At 51.5% G+C, this 14031-nt stretch overlaps 1 protein-coding gene across 6 annotated transcripts in view; it reads left to right on the forward strand.

Annotated features, from left to right (window-relative positions):
* Positions 1-13918, forward strand: part of ZNF76 (zinc finger protein 76) — a 35114-nt gene extending 21196 nt beyond the window's left edge. For 2 of the 6 annotated variants that reach the window (XM_049092047.1, XM_025418533.3), the window contains exons 3-14: positions 3404-3484; positions 3600-3677; positions 4806-5005; positions 7998-8114; positions 8440-8515; positions 9058-9183; positions 9286-9465; positions 10264-10497; positions 10593-10756; positions 11545-11709; positions 12403-12516; positions 13059-13918. In XM_049092047.1, coding sequence (XP_048948004.1) covers positions 3404-3484; positions 3600-3677; positions 4806-5005; positions 7998-8114; positions 8440-8515; positions 9058-9183; positions 9286-9465; positions 10264-10497; positions 10593-10756; positions 11545-11709; positions 12403-12516; positions 13059-13163 — 1640 coding nt within the window. In that variant the 3' untranslated portion in view covers positions 13164-13918. Of the gene's footprint in view, positions 1-239; positions 365-3403; positions 3485-3599; positions 3678-4805; positions 5006-7997; positions 8115-8439; positions 8516-9057; positions 9184-9285; positions 9466-9897; positions 10498-10592; positions 10757-11544; positions 11723-12402; positions 12517-13058 lie in introns of all 6 variants that reach the window. The other 4 variants (XM_035697627.2, XM_035697629.2, XM_025418532.3 and 1 more) reach the window with 3 other exon arrangements.
* The last annotated feature ends 113 nt before the right edge of the window (positions 13919-14031 follow it).

Raw genomic sequence — 14031 nt, forward strand, 5'->3', positions numbered from 1 at the left:
CTGCCTATGTCTCTGCGTCTCTCTCTCTCTGTGTCTCTCATGAATAAAATAAAATTAAATTAAATTAAAACAAAACAAAACAAAATAAAATAAAATAAAATAGCAAATGGCCTCACTTGGTGGTTGAGAAAGCTACTCTTTTTTTCTTAGGTCTTTCCCTTTTATGTCTGGGTCTTTTTGCCTCCCCTACCTCCCCGTTTATATCTTTCTCTGGTCCCTGTTCTCTGGCTCCTCCACAGCACTGCAGCGTGTGCTTGGATGTGTACGCGCACAGACTCACACACAACAGATTTCACACTCCTGAGGGGAGAGCTGGCCTCCGGGAAGCGGGACTACACTGTTCTAAAAGGCATCTTTCTCACTGGTGAGCGCCTCTGAAGCTCTTGACCAGGGCACTGTCATTCTTGTCAGCAGGAAGCTCTTTCTGAGTCTAGCTTAGGCAGCAGGAAGCCCTAAAATTTTATGAGATTTGTCTCTAATTAGGGTAAGCATAAAAACGTGTTATTCAAACCCAACACTTCTGGAAGTGGAAGAGTGTGCTATGAATAAAAATGCACTGGGACTGTTCTGGGCAAACAGGAACATATTGGCCACCTCCCCATAGTAGAATATGAGGGCCCGGCCGTCAGTTGTCCTCCACCGCCTGGCCCTCCTCATTGTTGTCTCTGGTGTAAGGGGTGATTGTAGGTTGAAATCTTTTCTCAAATAACTCTTCTCTATCTTTTGTCTCATCCCTTGAAGCAATAGCCACAGTGCTGCCAGAAGCTCTGCTAGCACTCTTAGAACCCCAAGTGCAGTGCCCTTGCCATGACAGATAAAGGGTTAAATGCAGGGAAGCCCATGGCTTGCTGATGGGAGGGTGGTGAGGGGTCCCCCTCCCTCATCTAAATGCCTCTCTCCTACTTCTTACCTTTGTCTCTACCTTACCTGTCTTCAGCTGAGTTGTAGAACTGTGGGTTACTGACCCAAGAAGACTCCATGTGAAAGCGAGTTTGAGGATTCTTCTGAGGGGGAGATAGCAGGGTTAGGCCAGAAGCAGCTGCCTGGTCTTTTTCCTACATCATAAGAACTCAAATTCCTAAATCCTGAAACTTGTTTTTTTTTTTTTGTTTTTTTTTTTTTAATTTTTTTTTATTTATTTATGATAGTCACACACAGAGAGAGAGAGGCAGAGACACAGGCAGAGGGAGAAGCAGGCTCCATGCACCGGGAGCCCGACGTGGGATTCGATCCAGGGTCTCCAGGATCGCGCCCTGGGCCAAAGGCAGGCGCCAAACCGCTGCGCCACCCAGGGATCCCCTAAATCCTGAAACTTGTAAAGAAACAAGTAAGCAGGGGATCCCTGGGTGGGCTCAGCAGTTTGGCGCCTGCCTTGGCCCAGGGCATGATCCTGAAATCCCGGGATCCAGTCCCACGTTGGGCTCCCTGCATGGAGCCTGCTTCTCCCTCTGCCTGTGTCTCTGCCTCTGTGTGTGTGTGTGTCTCTCATGAATAAGTAAATAAAATCTTAAAAAAAAAAAAACGAGTAAGCAAACCACTTGTCAAGAACGCTTCTCTCTCCCTTCTTACTTTTCTCTCTTTTCCCCTCATCCCCTGGGAAACTCACTGGATATGAAACGAGGCCTGTCTAATCCTAATTCTAAACCGAAGAGCCCATTGCTGTTAGAAGTGCTCACAGTAAGCCTCTCTCCTTGTGTCCCGAAACCAACCTCCCCACCCCCCCACCATCTCTAAAAATAAATAAATAAATGCAATCTTTAAAAAAAGTACTTTCCAGTAAAGATCTGAGGTAAAGGAAGGTTAATAATCTCAGGAACGCTGGACTCTTGTTCCGTTTTATACTGCTTGCTTATTGCCTTACGTGAGTCATTTTTTAATTAGAAAATTGAAATAAAAATGTCAGAGATGAATGAAGGAGATATTCCCCATGGTGGCAGTGAAACAAGAACTAGAGGACACCCAGTAGCCCTGCAGTTGTGTTCACATTTGCTCCCTGTAGCTTTATTTTCTGATTATTCTAAAATGCAGATCAGGTTTATGATAATAAAAGCTAAGGCGGGGCAGTCCAGGTGGCTCAGCGGTTTAGCGCCACCTTCAGTCCAGGGCCTGATCCTGGAGACCCGGGATCGAGTTCCACGTCCAGCTCCCTGCACGGAACCTGCTTCTCCCTCTGCCTGTCTCTCTCTCTCTCTCTCTCTCTCTATCTCCCCCCCCCCCGTGTCTCTCATGAATAAATAAAATCTAAATAAATAAATAAATAAATAAATAATAAATAATAAATAAAAGCTAAGGCTTGGGACCCCTGGGTGGCTCAGTCGGTGAAGCAGCTCCTGCCTTTGGCTCAGGTCATGATCCCAGGGTCCTGGGATGGAGCCCTCCGTAGGGCTCCCTGCTTAGTGGGGAGCCTGCTTCTCCCTCTGCCTGCCACTCTCCCTACTTGTTCTCTCTGGCAAATAAATAAAATCTTAAAAAAAAAAAAAAAAAAAAAAAAACTAAGGCTTGGGGTGTCTGGGTGGCACAGTCGTTTGCACATCTGACTCTTGATTTCAGATCAGGTCGTGATCTCAGGAATGTGAGATCAAGCCCCACTTTGGGCTCTGCCCTCAGCATAGAAGGCTGCTAAAGTTTCTCTCTCTCTCTGTTCTTCTCTGCTGCTCTCACTCTCAAATTAAAAAAAAAAAAAAGCAGCAGCAGCTAAGGCTTATTGAAGGCTGACCATCAACACTCCTGGCTTTGTCTTATATTCATTAATTCATTTAACCCTCACAGCAACCCAGTAGAAGACACAGTTTTTAATCTTCTTTTTAAAAGGAGGAAACTGAAGTACAGGGAGGTTAAATAAACTGTCTGAGGACACACAACTCGTAAGAGGTAGAGCAGAAATTCAAACCCAGGATGCCTGGACAGCTCCAGAGCCACTTGCTTTTAACCATTAAGCTATAGTACTTTATTAGAAAGTCTCGTTCTGGGCATACTGCCACAGTGGGAGACAAGGAATGTATTTTGATTTGTTAGTGTGAGTGCTGAATTTTGAGCCACCGAGGTCTTTCCAGGTTTCAGGGCGTTCTTTGTTCTCTGTTTAGATCAGTCTTGGCAGCCTGCTATTAAGCTGGAAGTCCTCACTTCATGGGGCATGGACAGAATAATAAATGAAGTTTCTACTTCTTGAGTAGAGGAAGGGAATCTGGTAGGAGCTGTAGGGCTCCTCCTGGTGGGATGTCTTTCTACCCACCAGTACCTCTGTGGCCCAGACCCAGGGAGGCAAGGAGCAGGAGGCATAGGGCATGTCACCTGTGCTTAGACATGCAAACTATGCCTCAAACAGGCCTCTTTGGGAAGTAGGCAGGTGTTCCTCAGCCATCTTCAGGGCCTGACCTACTTGTCTCCATTTCTACCTTTACAGGAGAGAAGTTGCTTGAAGGGCAAGTGATCCAGCTTGAGGATGGGACCACTGCATACATTCACCAAGTGATGGTGCAGAAAGGTGAGAGCACCCCAAGACACCCCAACCTCATGGAGAGAGGCCAGGCAGCCCCCACTGAGGGAGGTGTGGGATGGCATCGAGCTCCAGAGGAAGACAAGTATTGCTCTCCTTTCAGAACCTCTCTCCTTTGAGGATGGACAGCCTGTACAGCTGGAAGATGGCAGCATGGCCTACATACACCGAACACCCAAAGGTGGGGTCATAGTCATCACAACTGGTGGGACAGAAGGGAGGCTGAATGGGCAGAGGTTGGGGCATAGCTTTGGGAGCTGTAGTGCCCAAGTTCAGCTGGATTAGCAGTCTCACCTCCTTTCCCTGGTGCCGAACACAGGAGTGGCAATTTCTGCCTCTGGGAAACCGAGCTGTGGGAGTCAGTAGCATGGGCCTCAATGGTGGCTTTCTCTCTAACATAGCTGCAAAATCTTAGGGCTTTAAATAGGACCTGAGGACATCATCCAAGACCAGGAGTAAAAACTTATTAACATTTAAGACTGAAGTCTCTAAGTAGTGAGGAATAACGATTTATTCCTTTTACAAGGAGTTTCTTGAGCAACTATTGTATGCCAGGCATTGTGCTAGATGTGGAGTGTGCAAGAGATGACAAAGGCAGACACAGTCCCTGCCCTTCTAGAGACCAGTGGGGAAAACAGAAGTGAGAAGAACTATAACCAATGAACTGATCATCACAAGCCCTCCAGCTCAGGGAGGGCTTCCCTGATAAAGTGACGCTTGGGCTGAGAGCGAAAGTGTAGACTTCACTAGAGGAAGAGGTACAACAGGAGGGAATGACATGGGAGGCTCAGAGATGGTAGAAGGAACTACCAGGAGCCAGAAGGAGTGGGGCAGGATAGGTAAGATGAGAGAGGCAAGGCCAGAGCACTGAGGCTTGAGAGTTAAGAGAAAGGTTTTATTGGTGGTCTTTATCCTGAGACTAGTGGGAAGTAGTTGAACCATCAGGTAACATGATCTCCTATGTGTCCTGCAAAGATCCCTCTGGATGCTGTGCTGCCTGCTAGGAATTAGAGGGCCAGTTAAGAGGTTCTTATATGATCATCTAGGCCATGATCATGATGGGTCCCCTCAGTTCCTCATGGACCTTGTGACTTCCCAGTCAGTGCTTCATAGGAGGCCTTGTCCTCAGGAGAGGTGGCCCCAGAAGAAGGACCAGCCAGAGTGAATCACCAAGGCGAGGGACCAGGAGACCTTAAAACCTTCCTTGGTATATGTACCTCTTCTTACCTTAAAGCAGGGTAGGAAGGTATAAGATACCTTATATCTCTTGCCCTTGTGTGGCATCTGGGCTAACATGTGTTCCCTGCAGAGGGTTATGACCCCAGTGCCCTGGAAGCTGTCCAGCTGGAAGATGGCTCCACTGCCTACATTCACCACCCCGTGGCTGTGCCGTCAGACAGCGCCATCCTGGCTGTGCAGACAGAGGTGGGCTTGGAGGACCTGGCTGCAGAGGATGATGAGGGCTTCACTGCAGACACGGTAGTGGCTCTGGAGCAGTATGCCAGCAAGGTGAGCTCACAGAGCTTGACACTGCCCATTAGCTCCCTTGGCCCAAACTGCCACACTAGGGGACAAGGGCAGTTCCATGCTTGGGCATGGCCTGAGCTACTCCCCTCGCCGCTCTGCCCTGGCTCCCTCAACTCATTTCTCGTGTCACTGTCCAGGGCATACATGGCAGCGTGGCTGGGGCCACTGACAGTTATTGACACTCTCCCTAGTTTAGGCCGTCTCTGCAGAGGAAAGGCGGCTGCAAGAAATGGTGACATCTGTACCATGGCTATTGAGACGCAGCTTCACTTTTGCTGTTGTAATAATCCTCTGTGCTATCTGAGAAAGCCCTTGCCAGTGACTTTTATTAGTTTTCACAGGCCAGAGGTCAGATGGTCTCATCTTTATTTCTTCTCTGCAACTCATTTAGTCATTTAGGAAAATAACCTCAGTAAGCAATGACCAGGGCAGATGCAGCAGAGCAGCTGAGATTCTTGGAACACAGGGCCTTCACAGTAGCTCAGCTGCAAGGGAGAAGGATCTTGGCTCTCCTAGCATCGGTCACTCTGGCAAAGCTGCGGTCCCACCCACAGGGAAGTGGGCACTAATCTGTGAGGGTGCCAGACCAGGGTGCACCCCCCTCGGGTGAACTGCAGACCTTCAGGGTGGACATGGCAAGGCTCCCGAGGGCACTAATGTTACCCAAAGATAGGGGGCCGGGAAAGTTTTTTTAATAATAAGACTATGTGGGGGCAGCCCCGGTGGCACAGCGGTTTAGCACCACCTGAAGCCCGGGGTGTGATCCTGGAGATCCGGGATCGAGTCCCACGTTGGGCTTTCTGCATGGAGCCTGCTTCTCCCTCTGCCTGTGTCTCTGCCTCTCTCTCGCTCTCTCTGAATAAATAAATAAATAAATAAATAAATCTTAAAAAAAAAAAAAAACCAATTAGACTATGTGGCAGTATCAGAGAAGAGGAAATTCTCATGTCTTTCCAAAATGAAGCCCAAAACTTGCTACCAGACCACTTGGGGCTATGCCCACTCCCACTGCCATTTCCTGCGGTTTATTGTAGAAGCCAGATTTGAGATTTGCTGCTGTTAGGATGACAACTGGGCTCTGAATCATGATCCCTGAGACCCGTGCTGGCTCTGCCTCTACCTAGTCTGACGAGTGAGTCATTCTGCTCACAGACTTAGCTCACTCCTCTGAAAGGATGAGAACGGGACTAGATGACCTTAGAGGCCACTTTCAACTGTGAAGTTCCTTGATTCCCTCAAGAGCCAGTGAGGCAGGGGAATAAAATGTGAACACCTGGGTAGGTTAGCCCACCAAGCAGGCCTGGCCACCTGTGACAGTCCCCCTGCCATTCACCAGCGGTTTAAGTGTCTGTGAAATTTTGTCAGCTGCTTGACCCCCTGACCTGGAGCTGACAAGACAGACCTTGCTGTGAATTTGGCCTCACCGGTTCGTCTTCTACTCCCCAGGACTCCCAGAGTTCTATTTCAGGAGCTCATGAGAAGGCCAAAGTGTCCCAGAAACAAAGACTAAGGGCAGTCCCAACAGATCCCTGCTCAGGAAAGCAGAAGAGCAGCAGGGCTCCCTGAAGCCCGCAGCAGGTGTGAAGCGGGTGGCTCCAGCAGTGTCCCCAAGAGAAATGATGGGGGGGCCTGTCAATCAGCTGGGTGCTGTGGTTAGAGCTGAAACTTCTGATGCAGACCTGTAGGCCCCTGCCCTGGGTGCTTCTGCAGTTCGTTGCTTGTGGCCACCTCATCCGGTGAACCCAGGTGAGCTTCTCCCCATGGCATGTCCGTTGTTAGTGGCCCTTCTGAGCACAGGTTTCCTAAAGGGAGGGAGGGGTCTCCTACCATCAGAAGATACGTGTCCAGAGCTGTGGCCTTCTAGGTACATATGGTCAAAAGTGGGGGTTGCTGGGGCACCTGGCTGGCTCAGTGGAGCATATGATGATCTTGGGGGTTGTGGGTTTGAGCCCCACATTGGGTGTAGAGATTACTTAAAAATAAAATCTTAAGGGGCTCCTGGATGGCACGGTTGATTGAGTGTTCGACTCTCAGCTCAGGTTTCAGCTCAGGTCATGATCTCAGCATCCTGGGATCAAGCCCCACGTTAGGCTCTACGCTCAGCACAGAATCTGCTTGAGATTGTTTCTCCCTCTGCTCCCCTCCCCCATACTCACTGGCTCATACACACATATGTACTCTGTCTCTCTCATAAATAAATAAATCTTTTTTTTAAAAAGGAAAAAGCCATGGTTGGGCGGCTGCCTTCGACTCAGGTCATAATCCTGGAATCCGGGATTGAGACCCGCATTGGGCTCCCTGCAAGGAGCCTGCTTCTCCCTCTGCCTCTGTCTCTACCTCTCTCTATCTGTGTCTCTCATGAATAAGTAAATAAATCTTTTAAAAAATGTTTTAGGGACGCCTGGGTGGCTCAGCGGTTGAGTGTCTATCTTTGGCCCAGGGCATGACCCTGAAGTCCCAGGATCCCTGCATGAAGCCTGCTTCTCTCTCTGCCTGTATCTCTGCCTCTCTCTGTGTGTCTCTCATGAATAAATAAATAAAACCTAAAAAGAGAAAAAAAAGTTTAAAAATTTTTTAAATAAATTAATTAATTAATTAAAAAGTCTTTAAAAAAGTGGATGTTGCTAGCTGTCAACCTAGCTCAGGGGTGGCCTGAATGGCTACCTTTCCTAGATGTCTGGGAGATGCCATTTCTTCCATCACTGTCACAGGCTCTGTGACATCGAGTCCTGCCTCTATCCATGAGAGACAGGTGGAGACACCACAAGTCACCCCCGTTTCTTCTGTAGAGTGTTTCAGTGCCTGTTTCCTGTGTGTATGGGTCTGTCACTCCTAGTTGCCCTTCCCCCGCCCTCCCAGCAGGTTTAGCCCTGTGTGTTGGGTCCTAAGCTGCCAGCAAGGCCCTATATCCCACCTCATCCCGCTCATCATTGAAGAGGATATAAATAGGAACCTCAAGATTTTTTTCCCTCAGGTCCTGCATGACAGCCAGGCTCCCCATAACGGCAAAGGACAGCAAGTTGGGGACAGAGCATTCCGCTGTGGCTACAAAGGGTGTGGGCGTCTCTACACGACTGCTCATCACTTAAAGGTAAGGTCATCACGCACACCTCTCAGATGTCTTCCCTACCAGGGGGAAACTTCCTGCTTTGACCAGAACCAGTCCCTGCCCTCAAGTTTGAACTCATTGCCTACTGAAAGGAAGAGATGAGTGTACAGAAATGGCAGCCCAGGGTCCTGTAACACACATGAAGAGTACAGGAAGGAAGAGAATAATCAGGGAGGGCACTCTGGAAGAAGTGGCAGAAGAGGAAGAATAAAGGAGGTGGCCAGTACTGATACTTTGAGCCCTCAAGAGAACCAAAGAGCCCCTTCATACCCTGGTTCCTGAGTCCCCTGGTTGCTTGTCCTCACAGGTGCATGAAAGAGCTCATACAGGTGACCGTCCATACAGGTGTGATTTCCCCAGCTGCGGAAAGGCCTTTGCCACAGGTAATCTACCTGGAAGAAGACTAAAGGTGGACTGCTTCCAGTTGAGGGCAGAAAGTTCTAGGTTCACTTGGGAATTTCCTGCCTTCCCAGAGAAACTGCTGCCCCAGCACTCTGACTCGCAGGGCTCTGTCTCTGGGAGGAAACCATGTTACAGAAGTGAGGGGGAGCATCATCCAGGCCAGCGAAAGGAGCCGGGGGCTTGGTAGAGAGGGTTCCTGCATCGGCTGTGGGGTATCTAGGCCATTGCATCTCTCTGAGCTTCCTTACCCCTCTGAAACATTTAGCCCCAGCCCAGGCTTATGCTCTGGAAGGACACCGGCTGCCCCTGGAGGGGGAATGGGAGCAGCGTGGGCTTTTCTACCCCTCTTATCTGCCCAGGCTGGGGAGGGGTAGAAGCAGACACAGGCTTCTTGTGCCTGAGGAGGTGTGGAGTCTCACAGAGCACACCTGAACATGGCGAGCCTCTGAATTAGGATGATGAAGCAGTGGTGGTGAGGCCCTCCAGAGTGCCCTTCTCAGCCCTCCCTCCCACACACTGATAGGATATGGGCTGAAGAGCCATGTGCGCACCCACACTGGTGAAAAGCCATATAAGTGCCCAGAGGAACTGTGCAGCAAGGCCTTCAAGACCTCAGGAGACCTACAGAAGCACGTACGGACCCACACCGGTAGGTTGGGCCCTGCCCTGTTCACGCTTGGACCTGGAGTCCTAACCCTGGCATGACCCCTGCTTCCTGAGCCAGCCCACCCCACACACCCCATCTCCACAGGTGAACGCCCATTCCGGTGCCCCTTCGAGGGCTGTGGCCGCTCCTTCACCACCTCTAACATCCGCAAGGTACATGTGCGCACCCACACAGGCGAGCGGCCCTACACCTGCCCTGAGCCCCACTGCGGCCGCGGCTTCACCAGTGCCACCAACTACAAGAATCACGTGCGCATCCACACAGGTGGGCCAGCTGGCATGCAAGAAGCACCCTTTCTGAGGCCCCACTCCTCTCGACTGTAATCCTCTGACCTGAGACGCATTCTTGACTCTGAGCCCCAAGCCCTTCTTCCAGCCAGTCCAGGCTGGCCTGTGGGCGGGAAGAGGAGGCTTTGTGCTTTTCTGGCCAGATCTCCAGAACCATCTCACTTGCAGTGAGCGATTCCTTCCCTCCCAGTTAGGTCCCGTCTGACAGGTCCTGCTGTCCCTCTCAAGCTCCCTGCCACCTTCCTACAGCCACCCTGGATACTCCCCTTCTAGCTGAGCTCCCCGGAAAAGGCCAGGGTCAGGGCTGATGGGGGAAAAAGAGTGAAATGTCGCCCTTAGCTCCTCGCCTCCTCCACTGCCCATATGACTCCTGTGTGTCCTCCCTCCCCGGTGTCTGTCCCTCGTCCAGCCTTCTGTGTCCTCTCTCAGCCGTATGTGTCCCCTCACTCCCCCGTCACCCCTGCGACATCAGTCATCCCTCTCTGTCTCCTGCCTCTTCTGTTTACGACCTTCAACTTTACAAGCCCCTACCCCCGCACCCCCTCTCCCTCCACCTGTCCCTTCACTAGCCCCAGCATTACTTCTGGGCTCAGTGGTCCCACACGCCTGTCCCCTCTGTGTTCTGCTGGACATCGCCCCCAGCTGTGTCTATTCAGAGTCCCAGTCTCTCTCCGTCCCCACCAACTAACCCCGTCTCCCACACCCACACCCCCACCCCCTAGTTTTCCCCTTGCCAGCCCCAGTTCCCACCCCCCTCACAGCCCAGTGTCCCCAGGGGAGAAGCCATACGTTTGCACGGTCCCAGGCTGCGGGAAGCGCTTCACCGAGTACTCAAGCCTATACAAGCACCATGTGGTACACACGCACTGCAAGCCTTACACCTGCAGTACGTGCGGCAAGACCTACCGGCAGACTTCCACCCTGGCCATGCACAAGCGCAGTGCCCACGGCGAGCTGGAGGCCACGGAGGAGAGTGAGCAGGCCCTGTACGAGCAACAACAGCTAGACGGTGAGGGCTACGGGCAGGAGGCGAGAGCGGGGGCAGGCCTGGCCTCCCCATGGCCTGGCAGGTGGCGGGTGTCAGCTTGGGCTCTCCTCCCCCAGCTGCCTGCGCCACAGAGGAGAGCCCGCCACCCAAACGCCCCCGCATTACCTACCTCTCAGAGGTGAAAGAGGAGGGCTGTGACGTCCCAGCCCAAGTGGCCATGGTGACAGAAGAGGATGGGGCCCCCCAGGTGGCTCTGATCACTCAGGACGGTGCCCAGCAGGTACGGGCCCTGGGGAGGGGTGGGGGCTACTCCAGCTGGGACCTTCTCGCTCTCACCAGGTATGGGCCCTGGGAGAGGGGTGGGAGGGCCTCTCTGGCTGAGACCTTCTCTCACTCTCTGGGGAGCCCAGAAGATCTGATGGCCCCACCTCTACCCGAGTTCTCTTTTTAGCCTCTACTCAAGTTCTCTTTTTAGCCTTTTTAGTGGACCTCAGTGGAGGCTGAGGGTACCGAGTCTTGTAAGCCAGCCCCTCCTCCTCATGCTTCCACCTCAGCCTCTGGAACTTCTAGAGCACAGTTAACAGCTTCCCTTTTTACGTGGAGGCTGACAGGTCCTGGTTATGTGAGTGAGACACACTTCGGTGTCCTTCTCAAGAAAGGCATGTTGCTGTGGGGCCCAGAGCATTTTGTGGGTTCTGGAGGCCTGGGCTTTCTAGTCAGCAGTATAGTAGGACCTTTGTCAGCACCCTCACTGTCAAGTGCACCTCTGTCTCATGGAGTTGACATGAGGAAGAAATTGTCTTGAAACCCTGAACTGCGTGGAACAGAGCCCCGATGCAAAGTGGTGCTAAAGAGAAGCGGTCAACAGAATTCTTCTAGTGTCTCCTTTTGGCAATTTAGGACTTGTTTTACTAGCTTGTCCCTGTCCCCCTCTACCTCTGTGATATGAAGCTAATCTTCTAGATTATCAAGAAGCTAACGTTGTCTGGAAGACCAGATACATCCACCCAGGGGCTTTCAGACAACCGTCCAACCATACTCCCTGCTCATCTTCCTTTCTATTTGCAGGTCAGTCTGTCCCCGGAAGACCTGCAGGCCCTGGGGAGTGCTATCACCATGGTGACCCAGCACAGCAGCACCACCCTCACCATACCCAGTGAGGACGATGACCTTGCCACATCTGGCACACATACAGTCACCATGGTCAGCGCTGATGGCACCCAGACGCAGCCCGTATGACCAGGCGGTTTGCTTGGGGTTTCTTGTTCTCTCATCCTTCCTTTTTGTGGGGTGGGCATTAAAGCAGACTGACCTCATCAGGCCACCTTACGAGGACCAAGATTCCCCCCACAAAAAAAGGGTCTTTCTTCCCCATGGCTCCTCTGGGCCATCAGCAATTCTCGTCTTGAAAAGTATTTCACTGGGGAGGTCAAGAGGCAGTTTCTAAAATCTTGATCTACCTCTAATTTACTTTGCTTCCATAGGCAAGTCATTTTTCCACGGACTTCAGTCCATTTTCAAAGGAGGTTATCTTTGGGCCTTTGACAGCTTTGACCTCCTATGAATCAAAATCCCTAAATTAAGTTGGCTCTCAGAGAAAAATACCACCTCACAAAGCTCTGAGCCCCATGCTAATTAATCTGACCTATAATGGTTTTATTCATCCCAGCCACCTTGCTTTGAAGGGATTTTTTTTTTTTTAAGATTTTATTCATTTATTCATGAGAGACACAGAGAAGCAGGCTCCATGCAGGGACCCCGATGTGGGACTGGATGCCAGATCCTGGGATCATGCCCTGAGCCAAAGGCAGGCGCTCAACCGCTGAGCCACCCAGGCGGCCTGCTTTGAAGGGATTTTTATGTGGATTGAGGGCAGGGAGGGTAACATAGGTGGGTCGGAAAATCTCATTTTCTTCTATATTTCAGGTTACAATCATTACCTCTGGGGCTGTGGTGGCCGACGACTCAAGTGTAGCATCTCTTCATCACCAACAAGTGGCACTGTTGGCCACAGCCAATGGAACGCACATTGCGGTGCAGGTGGGTAGAGGTCCCAGAGCCTGAAAAAGGAAGGAATAAGCAGAGGAGAGGAATGAGACAGAGATCTTGAAGAGAAGGGCATTTGGCTTGGAAAAGCTCATTTCAGAAGACAAATCCCTTTCTGCCTACATCCACACAGCTGTCTCAGGCTTTTTCTTGACTGAAGCAGAGCACTGAAGCCCCTTCCGGCCTTCAGACTAATTTCGATGGCAGCATACCTGGTGGTCTAAACCCTTTGTCTCTTTGTGTCTCCATTTCTTCATTAGAAAAATAAGTGGGCCCCTCCTCTAGCCAGTCATCCCTTTCTGTGAACAAGCCCCTCTCACTGATCCTGGCCCATTCTTTGGCTCCCTGAGCACACCTTGCCTACCAGGACTCTATCGCCAAGCTTGCTGTTAACTTGGGGAGGGGGGCACACTAAGTGCTCAGTATGTGGCACTGGGCCAATGGAAGGATTCAGAAAAGTAGGCTACTTACTTACTAGCACTGAAATCTGGTGGGGAGTGTCTCACTCTCCTTCCTTCTCACCCTCTTCTCTGCAGCTGGAGGAGCAGCAGACCTTAGAGGAGGCCATCAGCGTGGCCACTGCTGCCATGCAGCAAGGGGCTGTGACCCTGGAGGCTACAGAGTCAGGGAATGGCTGCTGAGTTTCAGGGGGCTGAGTCCACACCGTTTCAGACGAGATGCCGTGCCACAAAGGCATCCCTGCCTCCAGGGGCCCGGACTGTGGCTGACACTTGGAAGGTGGCCATAGAGGTCTCCAGGCAAGACGGCAGCAGGAAAACAGTCTAACTGGAACGGACAGGGGCCCTGCTCAAGAGGAGGGCTGCACGGCTGGAGTCAGGGGAGTGTGTCATCCTCAGGAACAAAAGAGGACAAGCTGATCACCAGGCTGCACTGGAGTGTCCTCAGAGTCAGCGGGGTACCCACTCTTCTCCCTCCAGAGAACACCCTTCTCTCAATCCACTCCCTTTCTCAGGTGGCGATGGAGATTGCTCTGGGGACTTGTCCTCTGTTCTAACTGGTCCCTGCCCACCAGGGGAAGGGGCCCACCGCTCTTCAGCCCAGTAGGAGCCAAGCAGGCCCAGCCCTGCTCCTCCCAGCAATAACCACCTCCCTGGAAGCCTGCCAAGATACCTGACCACTTGGCAACAGAGCTTCCTGCCACCGTAGTCAGAATCACTCAGGGGCCTGTGGCTGGAGAAAAGGTGCCCAGCCCCACCCACCCCCAGCTGCCCCCTATCCTCTCTGTGGCAGAGAGGCAGGGAATGGCCTTGTACATACTGGGGATTGGGTTTAATTTGTTGTTGTTTTTTTAATTCCATTTTGATAATTTTTTTTTCCTGCTCTGGTTGGTGGTGGCAAATGGGTGAATGAGTATTTAATAAAAGTTCCAAGTTTCCACCTGGGTCCCTCCCTCCTTTCTTCTTTGGGCCCTGATGCCAAGATGGTCAAATCAGGCTCTTAGCCCTGTCTGTATCCCTGACACAACTCCTCTGAGTCTCAGTGCCAGAC

Source organism: Canis lupus, chromosome 12 (assembly GCF_003254725.2).
Source record: "Canis lupus dingo isolate Sandy chromosome 12, ASM325472v2, whole genome shotgun sequence".
Classification (NCBI taxonomy): Eukaryota; Metazoa; Chordata; class Mammalia; order Carnivora; family Canidae; genus Canis; species Canis lupus.